General features: G+C 44.2%; 2 protein-coding genes across 2 annotated transcripts in view; both read left to right on the forward strand.

The window, feature by feature from the left end:
* Positions 1-10,721, forward strand: part of LOC108547142 (facilitated trehalose transporter Tret1) — a 19,832-nt gene extending 9,111 nt beyond the window's left edge. Inside the window, exons 2-5 of the mRNA XM_017899532.1 lie at positions 7,604-7,776; positions 7,882-8,250; positions 8,903-9,705; positions 10,572-10,721. Of these exons, the coding sequence (XP_017755021.1) occupies positions 7,725-7,776; positions 7,882-8,250; positions 8,903-9,705; positions 10,572-10,721 (1,374 nt within the window). The 5' untranslated portion in view covers positions 7,604-7,724. The remainder of the gene's footprint in view (positions 1-7,603; positions 7,777-7,881; positions 8,251-8,902; positions 9,706-10,571) is intronic.
* GluRIB (Glutamate receptor IB) overlaps positions 1-25,597 on the forward strand; it is a 138,677-nt gene that overhangs the window by 63,240 nt on the left and 49,840 nt on the right. The window lies entirely within an intron of this gene.

A 25,597-nucleotide genomic window follows, 5' to 3' on the forward strand; every position in this document is an offset into this window, starting at 1 on the left:
TAAGTTACGAATACATTTTAATACAAATACGCTGTTTGTTGCAGTAGTAGCTAACAATTTATTAACTTTTTCTACTTTTATCGTTAACATACGTTACAAAATATTTGTCATTAACAATAAATGTAGCAATTTATTAACTTTTTGGTAATTATAGACACATTTTCACGCAAATACGTTGTATATACTAGTAATAGCCTATAATCTAAGTTACGAATACATTTTAATACAAATACGCTGTTTGTTGCAGTAGTAGCTAACAATTTATTAACTTTTTCTACTTTTATCGTTAACATACGTTACAAAATATTTGTCATTAACAATAAATGTAGCAATTTATTAACTTTTTGGTAATTATAGACACATTTTCACGCAAATACGTTGTATATACTAGTAATAGCCTATAATCTAAGTTACGAATACATTTTAATACAAATACGCTGTTTGTTGCAGTAGTAGCTAACAATTTATTAACTTTTTCTACTTTTATCGTTAACATACGTTACAAAATATTTGTCATTAACAATAAATGTAGCAATTTATTAACTTTTTGGTAATTATAGATATATTTTCACGCAAATATGTTATATATATATATACTAGTAATAACTTATAATTTAGTAATTTTTCCACTTATATTATAAATTTACGTTGTGACCAATTTGTTATTAGAAATAAGTGTAATAATTTTTGCACTTTTGCAAATTGTAGGTACATTTAAACATCAGTATGATATTGTTCAAGTAATAACCAATGAATTAATTCTTTTCTTGTATTATAAATTTACGCTATGAACAATTTGCTATTAATAACAAATTGGATTATTTATACATTTTTATGAACTATAACTGTATTTGAATGACGTCATTGCCAAGAATTCCATTCACTTCCTTCTCGCAGCCCCAAAAATCGTCAAATGTTTAACTGAAACATCGAAAATTTACAAGAGAGGCTTCTTTTTAAATTTCGGTAACCAATTATAGCTATTCGAAACCTCGAATAATTTTAACTATGAACATCAATAAACTCGGGATACTCTCACCTAACTTAAGAGACAATAATGAACCTCCTAACTTTCTTACTTTTTATCCAATACTCCATGTTACTTCAAAAATCGTGCGCTTTAATCGAAACTGGGAATTTTCGAAAACCGAGGGTGATGGAGCAATTTCAATTACGGATACGTATTCTAGAAAGTAAACTGCACAAGAAGCATCTAATGGATATTACAGATTAGAGAACGAGTTGAAATTTGTTGGACAGTGTAATTAATAACTCGCGTGGACTTTGTTTACACGAACTCGTGAATCACTGGGGTGAAAATTCGTCGACTGTACGCGAGGGAAGAATTTCTCGCGGCACGAACGCGACATCCGGCTAATATGGGAATCGTCGTGGATGTTACGAGGAGCGTGTGCACGTTTTCCGGAACGGAAACCGCGCTCTTATGCGCGGCGAACCTGGCGAAAATCCGTGTAACGAATCAACGAATAACGAATCCAATTTAAGGCTCACGTGGCGCATCAAATTTCCCCGTGTATCCGCTTCGTTCAACGACTGCGGAAAGTTTGCCTCGGTAACAAGATGCGCCGTAGGTTCGATGCACGAGGAAACGGCTTACATGAACGTTTGGAAAATACAACCTGATATTTTAAATAAATCGACCAAGTTTCTTGCCGCACTTGTTAACCAATACGTATCACGAGCGAGCAGCTTCCTCCGGTATTTCTTTTTACAACATTCATCCACATTTATCCACATTCATCCGATTTCTTACGCCAAAAATCTCGTTTCGAGGTATCTACTCTAACTTCCCGAATTATTCGACCCCTAAATAAACACTTACATTCGATATTTTGTTACTGCAAAGGGTGCGATAAGGGTGACATGAAGGAATACGGGTCAGAAACTGTATTTCACACTCTGGTTTCTGCTTAACTGCTCGAGTGCCTTTTAAAAGCTATTCTGACGACTCCTCACACGCAGGAGCTTTGCCTTTCCTGTGTTCTTCACCCTCGATCGTTTATGCAACGATCGAGAGTTTAGGCAAGCACGAGTTGTCACGAACCGTTTGTCAGCAGCCAAAGGGAGCTGATTGGACGGTGACGGCTGTTGGTTATTTTCTTACGTTACCGAATAATTCTATGGGGGTCCTCCCCCATAGTTGCTGAGTCCGGTTTGGTCGGCAGGTATCCTCCAGTTTGCGGTGGTGCTAAAAGGGACGAAAGGAAAAGGAAGGAACGCGTTTTCTCCTGGGCCTGCTGCTAGACTCATGAGCAAAGCTACCTAGTAGGCCCTTACCCTAGACCGGGATACTATTGAAAGGTTTAGAAATTCCATACATAGAAAACGGAAGGCTTACCGAAGACTTGCGAGAATATCCTCGAACCTCCTTAAACCTGGAATCCATTTAGTGGCGAGGGTGAGAATGATGCCGCGCCACAATTCCTGCAAGCAAATTCATTCTAGTTAGACAAAGCTCTATGATTATATCTGGAGCTGCTAGTTTCTTATAATTTCACGATTAATCCTTCTTCCTAGTTGCATCCGAAATTTGGTTTCGAAAAGTCAGATAATTATTCGAATTATTCCTTCGACATCGTATAGTCGGGTCATATCTCATCCGCGAAACGCGTGGTGTAAATTCATGGAAATGGCGCGATTCGTGGCTTCGACCAGCGGCGTTCATCAGGGGAGAAAAACGAAAGGAAAAGCTCGGAGCCGCGAAGTGAGACGGTCGAATGGAAATTACTCCGGGACGAAAACACGGGGACGCGTCTGCGTGGTTCGGGCTTAACTTCGTTTCCGGTGGCGCGATTTATTAATCGGGACCCGTGCTACTTCTGCCGCGCGAAGAACGCCAGATAACTCCGTATAATAACTCACGCACTCGTCCGCGCAGGATTTTCTTTCGTAAGCTAAATATTCGCCGTTGGAAAAACAGCGTCGTAAATTACATGGCCGAGCCGAGTCGGTGGCGATACTTCGCCGGGGAAAATACAATCTTTCGGAATTGCATTTTTGCAGCGCGCGGGAGCAACGGAGGTTCGCAATGGCGGGAAGAAAAGGAGGATAGGCCGTTTCGCAAAATGGCGACGATAACGCGGAATATTTACGCTTATGAGCGTAGTTGGGCATTGAGATCGAAGGTAAAATGGAAAGAATATCGCGCATGGTCGTTATGGAAGAGAGCGTTGTTTGGTCTATCGGTTGCAACTCGAATTTGAATTTACGACAGGTCCCGAGGTACTGTTATGCAATTACCGTGACTTCGAGACAGTTATGGGTTTCGAGTTATTCGATAAGGAAGACGGACGACCCAGAGATTCTTCTTTGTATCGTCTTTACATGGATTTGCAGAAAAAGTATACTTAGAGAACACTGAATACTCGCGCGTAGTTAATTTCTCGTATTCTCCTAACCACGGTTTATATAACAACGGAGGATAGATACTGAAACATGATTTCTGAAGAATATCATCCTAACAACTTATTTAAACTCGCATTGTCGCTGATTTGTTATTATACAACGACGGAGGTTGCATTATTCGCATTACGAACAGGTGCAATTACATGCATAAGCTTCTATTACAATTGCGTAACGATGACTCGTTGGCGCGTTCATTTTCATAATTAGACATTTTTTTTTCACGCTCTTGCGAATGAGATGTAAAACTCGATAAATCTTGATTTCCGATTTCTCTTCATCGTTTGTTCGTAGAAAAAATCGACAAAAATTGAACGCCGAGAAGAGGGAAAAGAAAAATTATCGACGCGTCAACGAGACTTCTTACCGATTCATCGTAGCTGAAAATGAGAGTGAAAAATCTGGATAAAAACGGAAAGCACCTGGAAGAGGTATATATAACCCGGAGAAGGGTCGGGTATAGGAGGGTCATAAATTAAAACATCGAGTAGCGCCACCGACCAAGATCTTAAAGCCTTGAACTCGCTTAACGCCGATTGTACATTCCTTTTTACGATTCTACATAATAGAAAAGGCGTCGAGCTATGACTAACGGTATCCCCATTTCCAAACCCAGCAGCTACAAGCATCGGCCGCCATTTAATTCGCACGATTCGTTTATAAACATGGACATTTATTCCAGAGACTCCCATAAATTTAATACATCGAAGGTACATTAGAAATTCCATCTCACTCTCCAGTCGACATTTCAGGTCCTCTTGTACCCACATTTCCGACGACTCTTCCATCTCCATTCCCGAAACACGATTGCCTTCACTACTGACCGACTTTCGATCTCTCTACGCGTTCATCGCGGTAGATCTAGCAGGGAGAAAAAGAGGATCGAGATCCGCTGAGAGACGAAGGCTGTTCCTTCCGGTAAACAGAGTAGGATCGCATCGAAAATTCGCCATGGAAATTTACCGCTAACTTACTGACGCTCGACCATATCGTACTATCATAATTACGATTCAATTGCGCGACGATGGACGGAATTCGCTTATAAATTATATATTATATATTATAATGGTTATAATAACGGACGCGATAATAGAATAATCAACGACGAAGTACTCTATCGACACAGAGACGTGATAAATGAACAGATCGAAGATACAGGTTGCCAAGACGAGGCGACGATAGCTAAATACGCTTACAATATGGAACAGAATATCATGGCTGTGACGCGAGTATGAGATATAATAACGTGTCGCGTGTAATGTGTAAAAATGGAGATAATGGAAAATGGATGGGGCTATTGATTGACAAGAATGGGGGTTGATAGCGTAATCAAGACGAATTAAGGCGACTGGATAATTGGACGCTCGGGACATTTTATTCCACGCTTATTTACAGAAGCGACGACAACCAATGTGACGCTGATTAAAATAACGTAGCGAGCGAGTTAAGAGCGAGTTATTTAATAGATTACCGGTATGTCAAGAGCTATTTGCGTAGGTTATCGAATGCCATTTTTGCCGACTTTACGTGATAATAGCGTGTAACTAGCGAGGAAGAGTCGTCGATAAATGGGCTAGTTAATGACTCATGCTAGAAAAGCGTAGAAAATCGAGAGTGTTGTCTTTATAAGGCAGAGAACACGCTCGGTGCTTTACGTAATAATTAAATCCGGGATCTACGACGATAGTTTCCCGCGATTCTTGATATTCGAAATTCACCTAATAAGTAACACCTAAATTCGATATGACCCGTTGAAATCTCGCGGGATGAATAAATACGCGAGTCGCGACGAAAAATTTGCGGTAAAAATCGCGATGGAGAAAGAGGAGAGAAAGTCTATGTGCTGCGCGAATTTAAGAGGTAGGGATCCGAGTGTGCCAGTTATTTAATATTTAAAACGACAGAAGGAGGAAGTTTGAACGCGGAAAGAAGTGCGGATCCGCGAGAAGGAAGTTCGAATTCTTACCTCGACCGCGTAAAAAGTGGGAGACCTTCGATAAATTAAGAAACAGCTGAATAACTCGCTCTCCAAAAACGGCGCAAAACGCGGATTATTAATAGGAATTCGCGTCATAACATTCCGACGAACCTGATCGATACGACTCTGAATAATGAAACCTGTTTCGAACTCTGGACGATAATAGATGGAACAACGTTGTTCTGACAACTACGTTCCAGTCAGAGGCGCGAGACGTTTGTAATTATGAAGGATACAAAGGATAAATACGAATATTTCCACGATCTATTAGTGAATCTCGAATGACGAAGACGAGAGAAAATGTTGCTTCCTCTATTAACCTTGGTTTCGCAAAATTGGAAAGTGCCGTTGCTCGTGTGTGACGGCTAAGGAACGAGGGTAAATTGATCACGACATACGTACGCGTATACCGGTGAAGGCCGGTAAATCTGTGTTAAAGGACTCGAGTCATTTATGCTTCCATCCCTTAATAAGAGACGTACCGTAACGTCAACCATAAAGCCTCGGTACGCGATGTAACCGAGTTTCGAAACGCGCGCAGCGTCGGAACGTAAACGAATTTTACATGAATTTTACGCGAATTTTCGATGAATTTCGTGGCAAACAGGAGCCAGCTTGTCGAGTGAAAAATTAAAAAATTACACGACGAGAAGTGCTCGCGATGTACACGTACAACGATGGCATATTTTTTTCGACAACGCGAGGACTATTCCACGATAATCACGGTCGATGCACAGTGCGCGAGGATACGTTAACGCAAAGTGGTACATACCCAACGATCGCGTTGCGTGCAAGAATGTTACCTCTGGGTGAGCTTTAGGTGCGGAGCTCGTCTTCGCGTGCTTTTGTTGCACGGCGCGACAACGGCTTTTCGAGACGAGTTTAAACACAGCGCAGTTACATCCAAGTCATCCAAACTCGTAAACGCGTAATAAAGCGATCTTCGGGTTACATCTGGTCGTCGAGGTGAGCATAAATTCCGACAAGTGTCAACGCATCTGTGTTAAACATCCCGAGACGGTACGTGGGAATATGATAACGATATTACTATCACGTATGACCTCATGTTCCGTGGATTACGCAGATGCATGTGAAGTCATTAGATGGTAACGCAAAAGACCTTCGTCTGGAAATAACTATATTCGATTTGTATTAATATCCTCGTATACCATCTACTTTACATCGCTTTACACTACTTCTATCAACGCTATACTTGACAAGTTACTCACCGATCACGTGTAACAAATTTCCAAATTAATCTCGATAGTTTCCTCAAACAAATCTCACTGAGTTTTTCTCCGGCCAGAAGTCGCTCCCTTATTAAAATAATTAATCGCGTCAACACGATAGGAGCACACGAAGGGACGGTAAACCGAGTAAATAAGCTCGGAAGCCTAAGGAGCAGCGGTGATAAATCGCAATCCTGAAGGGTTTAGGGTGCGAGCCGCGTTACCATTGTCTTAATGACACGTCGGCCATAAAGCGTCGACTCGTAACAGAGGATCGAAGGTTACAAAGCGAAGGCAACTAGCTCGAAGCGGGCAGGACAAGCGTGTAAAGCCGTTTCCATGTCTCTTGCTGCGGCCCCGTCTACGGGATACGTATCACGGAATCCTGTTAGTATCTTAGTTGGCTTTATTTCCGGTATCTCCGTGCCAGGCTAAACCGGAATCGTCGTTCCGACACGTACTGCCTGTTTACGATGGCTCACCGCGTTGCGCCATCGACGAATGTTTTTTCTCCTACAGCTGGGCCTGACCGGTGCGGATCGAATGTTTGGGTATGACTTCGGGACGAATACTGTCGCCATCGTTGAAATCGCCGACGTCGAGAACTTCTTGAAGAAATCGTAGACAAAGTAGTTCCACTGTTTGAACGGACTTGAGATTTTTTGGCTGGACGAGGACTTCGAGGACTCTCGAAGTCGCAGGAGCAATTCCGCCTAGAGAGTCCAAGGCAAAACTAATTTTTAGAAACTTACTTTAACCTCCATGTGTAATTACTTCGGATAGTTTTCAAATACCGATCTACCCGAAGATCAAGGTACTTACTTTGAGAAGTGATCACGACAGTGTCCAAGTCTCTTTAAAGCGAATATAGTCAGTTAGAAGCTCTCGATTATGCGCGATGTTTCAATGTTTACAGTAACAACGAGGTACATTAATTCTCGAATTAAACGAGTTTCTCGCATGCATTCCACAGCACACTTACCACGCAAACCAATGAAACAGACTCCCCCGTGCACTCGCGTGTATCCACCCCAACAGCTGCCTCATCCTTCAGTCTTCGAACCGTGCGAGTATAAAACGTGAAGAAAGTCTCGATGACAACCATGGAGCTCGGCATACTGCGACAGATATTTATCGGGATAGTGTGTAAGTAACGCTTTATCAAAATCGAACCGACAAGGTAGACCGTGGGACGTGAAATCGGTGGGTAGAGCAGGGATTGAGCATTCGAAATTATTCATCGTCGCGCAGGCAACCTTCTGATCATCGACAGCGGATTGAACGAGGGATGGAGCACTCCCATTATACCCAAGTTCGAGCAGGACGACCCTTTGAAGGTGTCCAGCGACGAAGTGGCCTGCGTAGTGAATTTGATGTACGTTGGGGTTGGACTCGGCTCGATCGTGCCGTTTCTTTTGATGGACAGGATCGGTCGCAAAGGAACGTTGCTGTTCGCCACGATACCAAAGATCGCCAGCTGGATTTTGATCGGCTTGGCAGCCACCATTACGCAGCTTTACGTGGGTAGAATACTGGCCGGCATTGGCTGTGGAATAACGTACGCAGTGATGCCTATGTATTTGGGGGAAGTTAGCAGCAAAAGGACTCGTGGTCCATTAGGTAGTATCTATTTTCATTTTTTACTCTACTTATTTTATCTTACTCCTCGCTTTTTATTATTTTAGCCTCATACCTTTCATTGCCTATTATCATTTTCCTTCCTTTTTCTTCATTTTTAGTTACTCGTATCTTCTATTTAATTACATTCTCTCCTCTCCCACATTTTTCCCCTCTAGTGCATCGCTATCAGGTTCCGTAACCTACTTGCAGCGAGAATGAAGAACTCTGTGCGTAAAATTTTAGGGGACAAGTACAGGCGATGTTCGAATAACACGGTTAATTGGTCCCGCGTTATAACGCTCTAATTATAACACAATACTCGCGTTATACGAACACTATCCACTGAGTGCTTACCTACCTGTTGTTAACGGAACGGCAAAAAGATAATGCCCTGAAGGACGATTAAAAAAGCTACGTTTAATAGGTATACCGTGTTACTCGAGTCAACCCGTACAAAATTCCTTCACCAACCCCGTGTAATTACCCGTCTCACCGACACAGTGCTAATTTTCTCTCGACGATTAAAACTAACCCTGGCGCGTAGGACGGTCACGTAGCCTAACCCAATCTTACAAACCTGAAACGCTTCATCGCGAGCAACGAAACGTTTCTCGAGTGATCGAAAAGATAAGGAGACAAAGTTGTGGTCCAGGTACCCTGATGGCGGTGCTACTAAACACGGGCATGATGCTAGCCTACGCGATCGGCTTATGGGTGTCTCGTTTCACCATGTCCATGATCGCCGTCACGATCCCCGTAATATTCCTCGTGACGTTCGTGTGGCTGCCGGAGAGCTCGGTGTTCCTCACGAAGAAGAACAAGCTAACGTCCGCGGAGAGGACATTAAAGTGGGCATTAGGGAAGGACGACGTCGTGGAGGAACTCGAGGAGATCAAACGGATCGTGGCGACGGAAGACCTCAACTCCGACAGGACGTTCGCGAGATCGCTGAAGGAGATGTTCAGCAGACGCGAGAATCGTCGTGCTTTCGGTATCGCGGTGATCGTTCTGAGCGCGTTGACCTTAACCGGGGCGGCACCAATGCTCGCTTATCAGTCGTTCATATTCGAGGAGGCTGGCTTCGAGGTCTCGACGAACGTGAGCATCGTGATGACCGGATGCGCGCTGGTGCTGGCTGGCAGCGTGTGCGTGTTGCTGGTGAGGCTGGCCGGCAAGAGATTGCTGTTGCTCATCTCCACGCCGGTCTGCATCCTGTCTCTCACGTCGATGGCGATCTTCTTTGGGCTACTGTCCAGCGGCCACGACGTCTCCAAGCTGCGATGGATGCCTAGCGTGTTCCTGGTGATTTATGTGCTAGGCTACGGGCTCGCGCTCAACCCCGTGCCACTCGCCTACGTGGGCGAGATCTTTCACATAGACGTCAAAGTACCCGCGGCTATATTCTGCTCCCTCTATTACGCCATCACCACCACCACTGTGGTGAAATTCTATCAGGTGGGTTTGCGACCGAGCGTCGTTCGCGGGAACCGCGCGTCGATTTTCGGTCTTTGGGTCGCCGTGGAATTGTACCGGGTTCAACGAAGCTGTGATTTTCGCGATAATTGCGTGAGAATTGGCTTCATTGCTCGGGGTGATCCACGCAACTCGCGTTACATTTTTATACACGGGTCGCGTGTCTTGCACCACGCTATTACGAAATTATTTATCGTTGGGTAAAAAAAGAAAAATGCATATACTATGCAATGCAGTTCTCTATAGCATAAACGCTAATATAAAAAAGATGGTCGCGTTATTTTGGAAGTTATTCGAGCTGGACGCGTTACGTGGACCACCCTTGCAGCGCAAAGTTGGGAAAATTTAACATTTTCTTTATTTACCTTTTATTTCCACGCTGGAAGTATGTTTTTATTATGATAGATCGTGGAATATAAACGAAACGTTATCTCTGGTTTTTTATTTTGATTAGGGAAATGCTTTTTTATTATTTCATTGTATATAGAGCGTCGAGTGTAAACTAAATATTAATCCTCTTTATTTACACTTTTTCGAGGTTTCACGATTATATAACGATTCGCGATAATAAATAGCAATTCGATTCTATTCGCAATGAAACGTTATACTGTCAAGAATTTTCGACGAAACGGTGGAAAATCGAACCAGAGGTGTTCGATGAACACACCCGTCCACGAGCCGAATATTTTCAAATCTCGGTGAAACGCGTAAACGAAGGAGGACTCGGAAAATATATTTCCAGGACGACCCGAATTCGCATCTCCGTTATTAACGGGGATAATCGACGTCGCGCGTAATATCGTAATAGATTGGAGCACGATCGAGTAATTGTCACGCCTTATTCGTAGGTACTGCAAGAATCGTACGGAACGTATATGCCCATATCGATGTTTACCGTGATTACTTTCCTTATATGGCTGCTGATTTATCGATACGTGCCGGAGACCGAGGGGAAGACCTTGGAGGAGATACAAATAGAATTGCGTGGAAAGAACTGACAATTTCCATTAACTCGATATTGCGTTGTGAATTATTTAATAAAGAATGTACGATACCTATATGGAAATAACGCGTTTCTCCTTTTTCCTTTGCTTCACAGCGTTACACTCGTTCAATTGTAATTCCAAATATAACGGAACGGAGTTTCCCTGCTCTAATTCTAATATCCAATCGGGGCGGGCTTTGAATATTTAAGGGAGATTATTAGTTCATCTGGAGATGTTCTAACTTTAATCAGAGTTTCAACGATGTTCGACGTGTAATAATCTCGTCTTCGTAACTCGCGAGCGGACGTGCAATGACAACTTATTGTCCAATTACGTAGCTAGTTTTCCCTTGAATAAAATTACCTGCGATCTACGGGTGTTCATTCGACCGAACAGAGCATCGATTTTCATAAGCATCGGGTTTAGGGTTCCACGGGAACCACGGGACATTTTCGTTCTAATCTAAACTCTCGCCGAGCTTCCTTCTCGAGGGGATAAAAAATTCACGACTCGAGATGATAGCCGGGTGAAAGAAGAACTGGAAGTACGATACCGAAAGCGAATTGCGTGAAAGGTTAGGATAAAAAGGTCACGCGTGGAAGAATTATTCCCGAAATGCGGTATACGAAAAGTCGAAAGCACCGGTGGCGCGGCAGATTAATGGCGTCGACCAAGGGTATCACGAAAAACGCATAGAACGCAGAGCGATTACGCAAACAGCGTCGAAAAAAAGTCGGGAAAAAGTGGGAAAAAAGTTGGAAAAAAGGGGATGAGACGGGGGTTGGTCGGTGATCAATACCCGACGCGCTCTTGATTCCCCGGAATCAGGCAGGACGGAGAGGGCAAACTGTAATTTCGACAAATTACACTCGAAACTGCGTCGGAGGGTTGGACGGGGCGGAAGAGGGTCGTGGGAGTCGTTTGATCGCCAAGTTCCCTGTCTGCAAAGAGAATCGTTAAGCAGCGATATCGCGGCGCGGAGGCGTTCTCCCGCCATCCTCAAACTATTTGACTTTGAGTTTAAAAAACGCGCGTGCCGCGTAACCGAACTGTGCTCGAAACTGGCTGCAGCTTTCTCGTTCGGTGTTTATTTAGAGCGGCCCGACGAGGATTTGTTTGCGTCCGCCGCGTCATACGAAATTTTCCCGGGGCCAGTGTATACACACTTTGCTGGTTTACCGAGCTTTGATAATCCTTTTACCTCCACCCGCCCCTTTTGTCTTCTTTTTTCCGCCCTCCTTCCTCGTTTTCCACTTTTCTCTTTATTCCCAGTTTTGTCTGTTGGTTTACAATTAGTCCGGCCGCGAACAATACCAGCGCGCTGTCCGACTATCGTGGTACGTTTTGGTGAATGACCGACCACGGAATTGGCCGTAGTTTGGAACGTTTTTCAACTTGGAACACGGACAGCCCTCGAACCACGCGGATAATCTGCTTCGTGGTTTTTCCAAACCGTGCTAAGCTCGACGTGCAATTCGACCATCCTCTGTCATTGGAAATCTCTGTCGAATATTCGGAACACGATCCCTAGGACATGTCATACCCTATGTGACAATTTTTAAACATCCCCTTAAAATTTGGAAAAGTTTGGAAAAGAAGAAAGAAGACGAAAATCGCGATGACCTCAACGATGTAATTAAATACCTTCTTTCTGGTAGCACAAAAGCTTCGAAGAATGAAAATATCGAGAGGTCTATACCTAAGCGAGCCTAGATACACCGTCCGAATAAGGGATGGCGATAATCTTTCTGGAAGGAGGGAAATTAATAAATTTGCTAACGACTTGGGATTGTATTTTTTGGAGAAAAGACGAGCTGCGTAATTGGAACGATAATTATTGGAATAGGACGATATTTGTATCCAATCGCGATTTCTTGTATTGTCGCGTTCGCGGTAGACCTGGTGCACGGTGCTCCAACAGGGCACGAACAATACGACTCGTAGGTGGAAATAAAATCGTTCCGTTTCTCACTTGCGCGAAACTACGCAGTGACTCGTACGAAACTGAAATTACTGTAGCGGATATTAAAATTTACACATTACTCTTCCGGTGAAAATTACCGGCGTCCTGTTTATTTTCTCTCGTAAGTTGCCGTGCACCGTAATTGAGCAAATATTTTCACGGGGACGCGGGAACGGGGTCAAAGAAAGTACTGCTGTCTAGCAACCAGAAGACTATTCCCTCGACCGTTCATAATTACTTCTGTAAGCTTCGACAATGGAAAAACGTCGATTTTGTAATATTCTGAACCTCCTAACATGGTCACTCTACTCTTTGTTTATTTATTTATTTAATCACGTTGGAGGTAATTAACTGAAAAGTCAAAGAACAGTTTCTGTCAATCCTTTACGTCAGTCTAAATATTTCCCTGTGAGCGAAGTAAATTTTCCTTACGCTTTTGGTACCTAATGGTCGCGTTATAACATCAAGAAGAGGAAAAATATTAAATTCGTTACGAAGTCGCATAGATGAGTTATAAATACTGTACTGACCGAGTTAATTATTTCGCAAGAAGCCCCTAATCCCACAAAGTAGAGAGAGAAACGATTCTACGAAACTTTATTAAAATTTCCCGCTAAATTTTATCCTCCTCGCAGCGAAAATTTCGCTTTTATATTATTCTCAGCTTCCCCGGTATTGGCCAGACTGTTCTACCAATTCTACCACGCGATAATCCCTCGCAGTCGAAATCTACGCTTCCTGGATCGTCGTTCTCTTTCTACTTTTTATTCCCTTTTTAACGCGGTATTCTCGATTTTATAAACCTCGGCGCAAACGTTCTCGGCTTCGACGCCTGATCCCTGGAAAAATTCATCGAACTTGCCGCGTAATGAAAGACAAATAACGGTTGGTACCGGTGAATCCGAAATGCGGTTTTAAATACTCCGACTTGTTCGCGGAGGCTTGTTCGAAGAACGCCGTTCATTCCGCGTCGCAAAACCTGAATATCGAGACACGAAATACCGAGATTAAACTTGGATAAGCCGAAAGTGTCCACTGATAATAACTATAACAACAGAAGACGCCTAGAATTACATGTCCTTGCCACTGAATTACCACGTGCCTCAACGTCTATTTACTCTCTATCTCTATCTAGACTACTCGCGAAAGAAGTACGCTCGTTAAATTTGCCTTTTCCCAAAACCCCTTTAAACTTCCCTAAATCAGTTGCCTTGGTATTTAAGTTTCGTTGGTACGTACCATAATCAACAGCAGGGTCGGTCACGCGTCGAGCCATTTCGTCCGAACGCCACGAAGAATAACACGCAACTGAAACAGAAAGACATGGACGAAAATTAATAACATGCCTGACTCCTGATAAATACGTTGGACCACGTCTCTCGCACGTGATACTCGTGTTCGACCCGATTTCCTTACCACGAGTCTAAAACGATATTGTAGGCAAAGGCGTTAGCAATAAGAATATAGAAGATAAGAGAAATAACTCATAGGTTAAAGAATAGAACCAAGGTCTGCTCGAATTAAAAGAGACCTGAAAAAGGACTTAACCTTAGCCACTTCGCGGAAGGCTATTTATTATACCTAACAAGCCCACCGAAGTCATTGCAACGGATTAACGAATCATGCCAGTAGAGGAGCACGAGTACTCGAGGTGTCACTTCGCGTATCTGTACACATGGTGGAAGCGATTCCTGCACGAAACTCACTTATGCATACGTGTATGTAGCTGCGTCCATATGTGCTCGTACGTCTTAAGTGTTCCTGGACACTTACGCGTACGTGGCCGTTATGCGTCTGCCTGGTGGCACGTGTTACGTATGCGGGTGTTAATGCGTTTCTATGCCCGCGGATCGAGCGCGCACGTGTCTCGATTGTGTACGTGTGTTGGTGCAGGTTGGCGCGCGCGACCGCGCAGGATCAAGATTGATAGGGTACAAATCGTAACACGTACGGAGCATCCACTTAACGGTGCATTATCCCGATGAGAATGTGTACAGGCTGGATCTCTTACCTAATGCAGCGGCTGCAATTCTGATAATGGCAGCCACTTGTCCGCGCAGGAGCTGCCTTGAACTCGAGCTAATCGTCGGTTTCGACCGTTTCGTGCGAGAAGAGTGGTTCTTCTTCCGACAGCAAACACGGACCAACGATCGTCAATGTTGCACGCAAACATGCGAGACACGAACTGGTCCCTGAAATACCGTGCCACGCGTTCGCGAAAATATTTCAAAATATTGTTTCCTCGACTATGCCGAGTCCTTCGAGCAGTGATCGAACTACGTTACACGCACGAGCACGAACAGTTAAATGGAAAAATTCGTATTAAACAGAGATCTTTGAAATAATACCAAATATCATTCTTTTTCCGATATCAGCGATATGTAATCAACTTCACCTACTCATTGTATACCCGACTGTACGTGATTTTTAAATTCCACGTAATTTGGCTCGACTCGTGTACCATCCGAGAATGTTCGCCGTACTACAGGTCGAGAGTCACTGATTTTAAATAAAATAGTTCAAGTACGTCAGACGATGTGTTCAAGTAGCGAGAGGTAAACAGACTGTACCTGAAGGATCTTCGTGTACGTGTATAAGCATCTACGTAAGGGTGTTTGTCATCTTCTACACATGCGATATGTAATTCTATCGTATAGTACGACACGAGAATATTCAAGTACGTTCATTGTACGAGCGAAGCCTAAGACACGACGAAAAATGATAGCCTGTCAAACAACGTGCTGAAATATAAAAGTGATCGAAGACAGACAAAGCTTCGCGCGTGCAAACACTTACGTACTGAGTGTTATGTTAAACACCTCGCAACTAACACCGTACGTGACACGTGATCATAAAACATAAAAATATTCTCAAATATTCACCGTTTGAACGAAGCAGCTCGAGACACGTGAGAAAGTATGGTCAGTCTCTGTCGAGCATGTTGGAGGAGCGAAAAGTGATGGAACTGTGTCAAAACGAAGCCTCGCGAACACGAGAGTGCCAATGTCAGTCATCTTCGAACTTCTACAAGCGCAGATGTATCTCCGAGGATGATTTTGAACGGCAAATGGTACAAGAATGCTCGAAACTCGACTAGATGCTCCCTCGTCTAGAGCCAATTCGGTGAATTATGCATACTTGGAGTGCTACATAGACAGTGAGCGAAGTGTCTGCATAGTTCATTTATATTGACCTATGGCTGAACGTTGCGTTGTTGTCAAAGGACTCTGCGCTTCTTCGCATTCAGCAATTATATTAATTCATAGCCAGGTACTCTGGTTCGAAATAATCGAGAAAAATTCCTGATAATTGCATCGTCCGTTCAAATTCTACCTCTGCATCGCAACGGGATATTCGCTGTGCGAAATAATTTTCTACAAATTTTCCCGCAAAATGGCGGGAACAAAGACTCGGATTCGCAAGTTAATCGTACTGTAAATGAAGATACATAGGTCGGCTGAACCGAGGGTATTTTTGTTCGCCGATGCTTTTGCAAATATCTCGAGTGAAAGGGGGTGAGTGTGGAAAGAGAGAGAGAGAAAGAGAGAGGGCAAATAATGCAATTCGAGAGATCTAAAGAGGGTACACGTTAGCACGGAAATCTGCGGTACACTGCTCGGGAAAATCGATTGTCAGTGGGCTGCACGCGTTTTCGTGTTCGATGAAAAACGCATTTCGTGTTTATTAAAAAGAGATAATAAAAACCGGTCGGATGGCACAAAAGCGTCCGGGAATTTATTTCGTCTGATAAGAGGGCCCGGTTTACAAAGCCATTATATCGTAAAAGCCGGCGAATCCGCGAATATCGGGGATGCTTTTAACCCGACGTTAAAATAATTGCAGTTAAATAATTCCTTCAAAAAGCTCTTGTTAATCGATCCATTGCGTTACGGCTGTCCGTAACGATTCTAGACAAATCGCGAAATTTCTTTCAATTTAAAACGGGACCGGGAATGATATCGCGATAAAGTGGCGACACGCTTCTGGTAACGGGAGACTCGAATAATTTCGAAATTATTTCATCGTATCGCGAGTAATTCCTCGAGCAACGCGATAAATATTAATATTCGAAAAATCACGATCGCTCGTACGCGCAAATGTATTTTTACTCGCAATCGGAAGGAACGATCGATGGATCGTGGATGTATGAAGAAACAACCTCAAGGACGACAGAACGCCATTTTCTGACTCATTGTTCTCTCGCAATTAATCGCGAGATTAATTTTTCCTAAGCGAGATAATGGTCGAACGCGTACACGTGTAAAAAAGCAAGGTGGAAAATGACTCGGAAACGAATTCCTCCCGTCTTGAGTCGCCGTGACGTGTAAACAGATCACGGGGCCCCATCCGTTTCCGCGTGTCGAGCGTAAGCCGGTAATTGCGGTTGATTCATCGCCGCGATCGTTCTTCATTACCGCCGAAATTGTCGCGGAAGAGTTTAAATGATCCACGTCGCTGAACTTCGACCTGCGAATTGCGACCAAGCAGGTTCGCGAATTTGTCACGCGTGTCGAAAGAAAATTGCGCCCGTTCGAAACCGGAGGGGACCGTGTTTTAAGCGATTTCGCAGAGAAGATGGTTTATTCGCTGTCAACGGCCAATGATAATTACGATTGCTTTGTCATTATTGTATATCAAGATATCGAGCTGAAAACATTAGGGATGGATAACGGGAATCTGTTTTCGAATTGAAATTTATATCAAAGCGGCGAATGTTTGTTCCGTAGCTTCGTGTTTTGCAGGTATCAATGCATCGTGGAACAATGTGTATAATGCACCGTGGCCCAAAGAGCTGGCTCTCGAAATTAAATATACCATTTTCGTTGAGTTAATTGGTTCGTTAAATAACCAACACAGCGAGATATTTGTGTCCCGTTAATTTCAATTATCTTTTCTTTGTTTTTCTTTCCAACGAGACCGCTTCTAATTAACATTTTCTTGTAACCAACGATTAATCGATGTTTAACGACGATAAATTACCGTTCGTTTATTTACACGCGATTATTCCAACGTGATTTCTATGATTTCTATTCGCCAACGCGTGCCATCTTGTAGAAACACTGGACACTGCATGCAAATATTCAGCTACTGGCACAAAAGCGATGCTGTTTACGCGTAATTCCAAGTCAGAATGTCGATACAATTATTTAGTTATTCGAACCAGTTCCATTCTCTCTAACACTACAGTTCGTATAAGCTCCACGTTTTCTCCCTTTCGTCTCTTTTTCACCCCTTCCGCGGGATGCAGCCATTCCCGCAAGAAAACATTCAGACACGTCCGCCTAAAACCATGGGCAACGATCTTCGCGCAATAATCTCGAGAATTCGGTCCAAACGTTCTACCGTCACCCCGGCAACACTCTATCCCAAATACTCTTCGCTCACCTGACATAAATTCCACTATTCCCCGGTCCCGACGTCCTTCTCTCGTCCACCCATCGATTCACCCTTTCCAAACCGTTCCAATTTGTCCGACCCTCTGCGAACGAGCGATAAAACGAAGACCATGTCCCATTCTACGGAACAGTCGGCGATACACGCTTCGAATCGCGCATTCTTCCTGCCAGGAAGCTCTCGAAACGCCGTGCATGGTGCTCCGGTTAACGCGTTCCATTCGTCCCTTTTCGCCATCGCTTTTTTCCACCCTTTACACCGAGTACCGGTCACGGTTTCAGTGCACGCGACGACCGTTTCACTCGTACTCGATAAATCCCGCGGAAATAAAAGGAGAGAAAGAGAGAGAGAGAGAGAGAGGCGCGACAAAGCGTTACAAGGAAAACACGTTGATGGCGAATTATCCACTATGGAAGATCAAAGTCTTACAAGGGCGTCTCACGCTCTGCGAAGCCGAAAAGGGATCCCTGTCCGCTTTCAACCTCGCGAGAATCGGATGTAAAATCGATCTGGTCCAGCTTTGTCTGGTTCCAGCCGAAGGGTGTGCGTGGTTACCGATCGCGAGCAGAAAGCGAGATTACCGACGTGTTTTCGAAATGGCGGATGTGACGAGGATAAAGGGGCGAGTTTGAAGTTCTCTAAAAAAAAAAGAACAAAGTTTGCGAATTCTTTCTAGATATACTTCTAATTAATTCGTCGATAAATATTTTTTCGCAATAACTCTGCGAAGTATTCGTTTCCCGACTCTAATACCTCTTGAGTAGAGTATCGAGAGGGTTCGACAGAGGAATCGGAGGAAGAAACGTTAAGCGAGTTTCGCATGACCTCGATGCATCTAATTTAAGAAAAATTAATTACGCTATTTATACGGTTTCCTCGGAACTTTCCATCCTTCTCTGATAATTTTTTCTTTTTACTTCAATTAAAACAGAAATTGGATCGCCCTATATATTTCTGATTTTATGTCATCTTCTTCTGACATTCGTATACAGCCTGTCTCCTTTACCACAATTTATCACTATACTCGATGACGCGACCACCACGTGCACACGAGATATTTAACCACAATATCCCCGCAATCCCCATAAAAGAATCGTATCGAGGGTGCGCGAAACTCAGCATAAGGAACCATCGCGACGGTTCGTGAGTCAGCTATGGAATTAAATCGACGCGAACCGGTCAAAATGGCGGTCGTGAAACAAGTATAATCCGATTACCTTCTCGATCCTTGGGACACTGTCGAATAAAGTCGGAGATCGGTAAATAGCTGGGACAAAGTTCGCTCGTCATCCCCCGTCGAAGGGGGTAACCCGAAGACGGTTTACCGCGAAATTCGCGAGAAAAGACCGGCGATCGACTGGCCAGGCGAAAAAGGGGGACGATAAAGGGTGAAAGGGGTTTAAGGATGGGTGAAACTGCGCGACGTGCTGAATGCACGCGTACTGAAGCGGAGAAAAGCGGAGAGAGCCGGGGAGAGTCGGGGAGAGGAGGAGAGAAGGCGAAGGCTGGAGAGAAGTGGACGCGAATAAGGAAAAGTTCTATCGGGTAGAAAATGGATTGCGGCAATTACGGCGTGGTATCGAATTTCATTCGTCGGACCGTGGATACCCGTTGCAATGGCGTGCATGCCTGCGTCGAATGAAATTACCAGGCGATTCTTTCCTGCAAATGGAAAAATTGAATATTTCCTCGCCTTCCTGCGAACCTGTTCGCTGATTACTTGCATCCCAGCGCGCGGCTTCTTCGCGGGAAACGTGACTTTTGAATAAGGAAAAGGTGCTCGAGATAATTCAAGAAAGGTGGAAAAGGAAAATATCAGGCGTCGACTGTAATGGGATTGAAGCTTTATAGGGGACAGAAAGGAAGGTTTCTCTAAGGAAGTTTCAGGTTTTAGTAGTCCTGCCTTTGTAAAGTGCACGGTGACGCGATTGGGTGGTTCTGAGATGCGTGATTTAAAAAATTTTCCGATTTACATTTCTACTAAATATACACGGTACTCGTTCCTGTAGTATTTTCTCCTATACGACGTGTCCATTGGAAAAATAACCGTGGATATTTTTGCACATCGTTACTTATCTTCTGAAAATTAATACACACGTGCAAGCATTTTAACATGCTATTACGATATTCAACAGCTATTCAACGACTCTCTAAGAGTCCTGATTCCTCCACTCGTGTCACATGTTTAAAGACTTTATACGTCCATCGTGCAATCTTGTCACGAGTGACCTTAATAATATAATCGCTGCTGAAATGCTATCGATATTTTAACGTATTCGCTACCTCTCAGCCCGCGATCACTCGTCGGGCAATCTGCACCCTCGGGTCTCCAACTCTGCCATATTTGCCACGTGTTGCAAATACAGAACAGAAGATGGTAGAAATACTCGTCGCGTATCGCAGATGTGGAACAGGTGATCGTGGAAATACTCGTCAACGTCGTAAAGGTAGAACAGGTGACAGCGGGAGCCGTAGAATATTACATATCAAAGATGATGGGGCTCGCGTCAGGTAAGGTGAAAAAGCGCAGGGTCATGCGAGTCGATATTGACGGCACGTCAAACTCTCGACCAACACTCGAGTGGTAAGACCTGATCTCAACGACCCTGGAGACGCAAGTAATATGTACCGACTATCCCTGTGTCGCGAGGTCAGACATTCACGACTCTTGGGACGTAAGTATTAACATCGACGGAGCTCAATGGCGACGACTCCAGAGACCTGGATACCATTATCGACAACGCGGAGTCAAGAGATTCGATATTCATGATCTTCCAAGGTGTAACGATCACTACGAGGATTTTACCATTTTGGAAGATCAAGAGAGATCGTTTGTATTCGTTCCTGAGTTAAGAGACAGAGAAAAGAATGGGAAGTGATCGGTGTTGATGTAAAAGTAGCTAAACTCAAGGAGCCATTTAATGGCAACTTGAAACTATCAGTGTCGTGACAAATTGCAAATGACTCGTATCATCCAAGGTGTAACGATCACTACGAGGATTTTACCATTTTGGAAGATCAAGAGAGATCGTTTGTATTCGTTCCTGAGTTAAGAGACAGAGAAAAAAATGGAAAGTGATCGGTGTCGATGTAAAAGTAGCTAAACTCAAAGGAGCCATTTAATGGCAGCTATGAAACTACGAGTGTCGTGACAAATTGCAAATGACTCGTATCATCCAAGGTGTAACGATCACTACGAGGATTTTACCATTTTGGCAGATCAAGAGAGATCGTTTGTATTCGTTGCTGAGTTAAGAGACAGAGAAAAGAATGGGAAATGATCAGTGTCGATGTAAAAGTAGCTAAACTCAAAGGAGCCATTTAATGGCAACTTGAAACTACGAGTGTCGAGACAAATTGCAAATGACTCGTTGAGTCAATAGCGATGATTTTTCGTTATACGAAGACAGTTTCAGAACCGAATTTCGCGAGTAAGAAGCGGCTTGTATTTTCGCGGCTTTAATTGGCATCGAGGTTCGGTTTACGCAATTATTTACACGAACTCACAGCGATATTTAACGAACGCTTTTTATCTTGACGCTATCCGCGTCGTTCCACTATCCGATCTACCAGAAACTAATCGCCAAAAAATTAATTACCAAAACAGTGAATTTCGAGGAAATGGGGAAATTCCCGTTGTCTCGTAAATTCTTTCCCTGTCCTTCGATTCGATATCCTTTCTCCCAAGGTCCACGTCGATTACGTGGTACAAATCAAAGTGCTCTCGGTCTTAGATCTCCTTGATAAAACAACGTCGAGTCCATCAGAGATTTACTTATCTCCTCGAGTGAGGGTAATCGTTTGTCGGGGAATACGAAGCCAGTGGAAGTCTTTGGAAAGCCGATAGAGGGCAAGAGAAGGAACAAATAAAAGATACTTGAAGGAGAAGAAGCTTTTTTCCGTCTCGTCAACGGACAGAAAATTCTGGGAATTTTCCTCGTTTCATTCGGACACGGCGAAAATATTCACTGGATCGTATACGCTGAATCATTTATTTTTCTAGTTAACTAACGATCTCGTTAAATTCTTAAAATAATTAATATCTGGAGCAAGCCGGTATTACTAGAACGTAACAATGGTACAGGGGAGGTTATTTCTATATACGTAACTTGTTACTTTTGTAATTATAATATACCTCGTTCACATAGTCAGTCCATATTCGGTAACTGATAGTATATGAAATTCGAAACGAGAAACGACGATAACAGCATTAATAAATTAAAATATTAACATTACGTGGTGATAATAGAAAGAGGACTTCTTTTCAGGCGTTTCAAAAATCTCGAATTTACCAGAGCGCGTTCCCGCTTCATAAATAACTGGAAAATTAATCTCTGTTCCTCCTGTCTAATAAAAATGAAAGAAAATAGCGGGAAAAATAGAAAGAAAAGGCGGCGGGAAACGATGAAAAGGCGTCAAGAGGAATTATCGGAGCAATTCTTACGATTCGCTGGAAAACGAGCGCGTTTTTCAATTCCAGGGACGGACACGCCGATGGAAACACGTGGCACACGTTTCGCGTCGTTACGTATCAATGTTGGAGCGAGGGTGGCGGAATAAAATTGCCAATGTCGCGGCCAATAATTCAAAAAGCAGCGCGGGCTCGCGTGACTCGCAACAAATTTCGCCCCGTTGCGCGCAATTAGAAAAGTTTATTCCCGTTGCCAGTGAATCTTTTATCGGCGGGTAATCGTTATCGTTCCGGGCGTCGAAGCACTTAAAATTGTTGCAAAATATTGCCGGAAAATTGAAGTACCGCGGCGTCGACAGGCCGGCGTGAATGCACACGCGTGTTTGCAAATAAATAATACAACGTATTTCACTGAGAGAAATTGTTTGGGGACGAAAATACATCGAGTGCACAAAAATTGACAATGGGGAGAGCGAACGCGCGAATAAATATAAAAAACCAGAATGGCGGGGGGGGGGGGGGGGGGGAAAAGAAAAAAAAGAAGAAAACGGGGAAGGATGAACGGGAATGGAGCGAGGAGATGGAAAGAAGAGGAAAATGATGTTTTCCGCGCAAACTTGGACGAGAAATTGCGAGCGAGTCGACGCGTGGCTGAAAATGGCAAATTAGAAATTTTCGCGAATTTCGCGATTTCGTCGGGGGAGTAGCGATGAAATTTATTCGGTCGCTCGATCAAGAAAAAATCGCCGCTAATTTCATCGGGGGAAAACGTAGTACGTTGCGTTCGCAGTTATTTTCCCATCACGTCGGCGAGCGCGTTTCGAAAAACGATTTTTCCTGAAACGATTTCGTTTAATCCGTCCCGACGAAACACGGTTACGTCATTCCGCAGACGATTGGTAACAACGGATACGTCGTTGATCGTTAACATTAAGGCGATTACCTGTGTATATCGCTGCAGGTAAATAGCTCGAGCGTCGAGAGAAGAGAATTTCGCGATTGAATTTTTCCGAAAACTATCAAGTACCAGCGAATTACCGAATCATCGAATTAATCGCTAATTTCGCAGGCGGTTCACCGAGCTCATACCGGATTCCGCATTAGCGATATTAGAGTTTACGTTGCGTCCAAGTGACACATTCTCGTCATTTACTAGACGCGAGTTTCTCCATAGAACTGCAATTATTCTACGCGGATGCTGCAACAGAAAATTAATAATCCAAGCAATTTAATAATCGTCGGTGTAGCTCCCTGGAACGAACTCGATTCCCTGCGGGATACGATCGATCGGTATCTGTCGAGCCGTGTACCAACACGCGTCCGCGTTTCCGCGTGTGTCCGCGTGGTTGCTGAAATTTCTCCGGGTTCTGTCACGATTTTTAACGGAGAAATGTAAAAACCAGCTTCGCGTGGGCAGCCGTGGTAACTAACTTCCGCGCGACCAATCGGGCACGGGATCGATTTAATTTCGAGTTTCGGGAGGAAAGTACGAAACGCAATAGCGAGGATGAAATCGCGAGGATACAATCGCGAACGAGACACGCAGGTTCTAATGCGACGCTTTTCTCCTGCCGCGTGGAACGGCGAAAGTGGAACAGTCTGATTTTGGGCGGACGGGTATACGTAAGGCTAGTTGACGCTACACGCGTTCACGCGATATCGACCCGAATTTGGAACGCAGAGTTCGAGAGGGAATTTTCATAATAATTTTGAACGCGACGCATGCATGGCGTGACAGAGAAAATTATTTTTGGACGTACAGCGTTGCAAGGAATGAACACAATACCACGCGTGGTATACAAGTTGCGAAATTACATTTTAAATTGTACTTTAATCATTTCCAGAGCGTAGAAATTCCTATAAAATTTTCATTTACGCGGAATTTTATTAATTATAATATTCCGCGTATAACATTGAAAGAGTAATATCTCCTTTACCGAGATAATAACAATATCGGGAATCAAGTTCGGGATATTAAATCACTATTAGGAGAAACCCTCCGTCTTATCCCATACCTACTCTACGCGTTCATAAATTCCTCTGAAAGCCCACGAACAATGCCTCGGCCGTTTCCTTATTCATTAATGCAAGCGAAGAAAAGGACCAGGAGGGCCGAAGGTCCGTGGCTCCGTATGCCGACTCAGCGAGAAGCTAATGAAAATTCGATCATCCGGCAATAAAGTAAACGGGAGGGCGCGGCAGGACAGGAATCGGTGCTCTGTCTGGGTCGATATCGGTGGAGAGAGGACGAGGACCGAGTCCGCAAATCGGCAGAGACGACAAATACCGGTAAGCGAAACAAGAATTTCAATTTGCGTCATGTACGTGGCGAGCATGCCGTTCGAGGGAAAATTCTCGTGTTCCTGACCCAACGACGAGCTACCGAGATCCACGGCACCCCTGTTGGCCGGCCCAGGAACCGACTTCCGGCGTAGTCTCTCGTCGTACCGGTGAAAACACGCCCGCAATTCCGGCGCGTTCCATTTCCAGCGTAACGCTCCGGAGCGAGCCGTTTTCGCGAGTACCGCGACGATCGAGTGGTGTCGACGAATCCTCACGAATTCGAATGCTACGACCGAGCCCTCCGCCACCCTCGTTCCTTCGCTTCCGGTTCATCGACACACGCTCCATCGCGCTCGGTCACGTCGGAATCGCGACTCGGCCACCGTTGCCGCGCAAATTGAACGTGAGCCAGGACAAGCGAAAATTGCCACGCTACGGGAAAACGTCGTGGATTGATACCCGGGACAGCTTACGTCCCGTTGGCCCAAGCCAGTCACGACCCAAGACAGTCTAACGATGTCTGCCACGAACAGGGCGGTTCCTTCGGATCCGAGACTAGTCTTACCGGCTTGTAAAATGTTTAATAGGGATCTAATGGCAAGGGTAATCCGACGCGATGGTTAATCCTGGGTTAACGTCGGGCCTCGTCTCGGGATAATTCAGGTTTAAAGTCGCGATTATAGTAGACGCGAATGCGAAACGAGGCTCATCTGATCAGAAGGGTGTTAAATTGGATTGTTAACTGGGAGAAGATGCGAAGTTGGTTTTGAAATGAAAATTTGCCGAATGGAAAAAGGCGGGACGAAGTTGCCAGCGACTTACTCGCGTCAGAGGAGG

Source organism: Eufriesea mexicana, unplaced genomic scaffold (genome assembly GCF_001483705.2).
Source record: "Eufriesea mexicana isolate 0111107269 unplaced genomic scaffold, ASM148370v2 scaffold944, whole genome shotgun sequence".
Classification (NCBI taxonomy): Eukaryota; Metazoa; Arthropoda; class Insecta; order Hymenoptera; family Apidae; genus Eufriesea; species Eufriesea mexicana.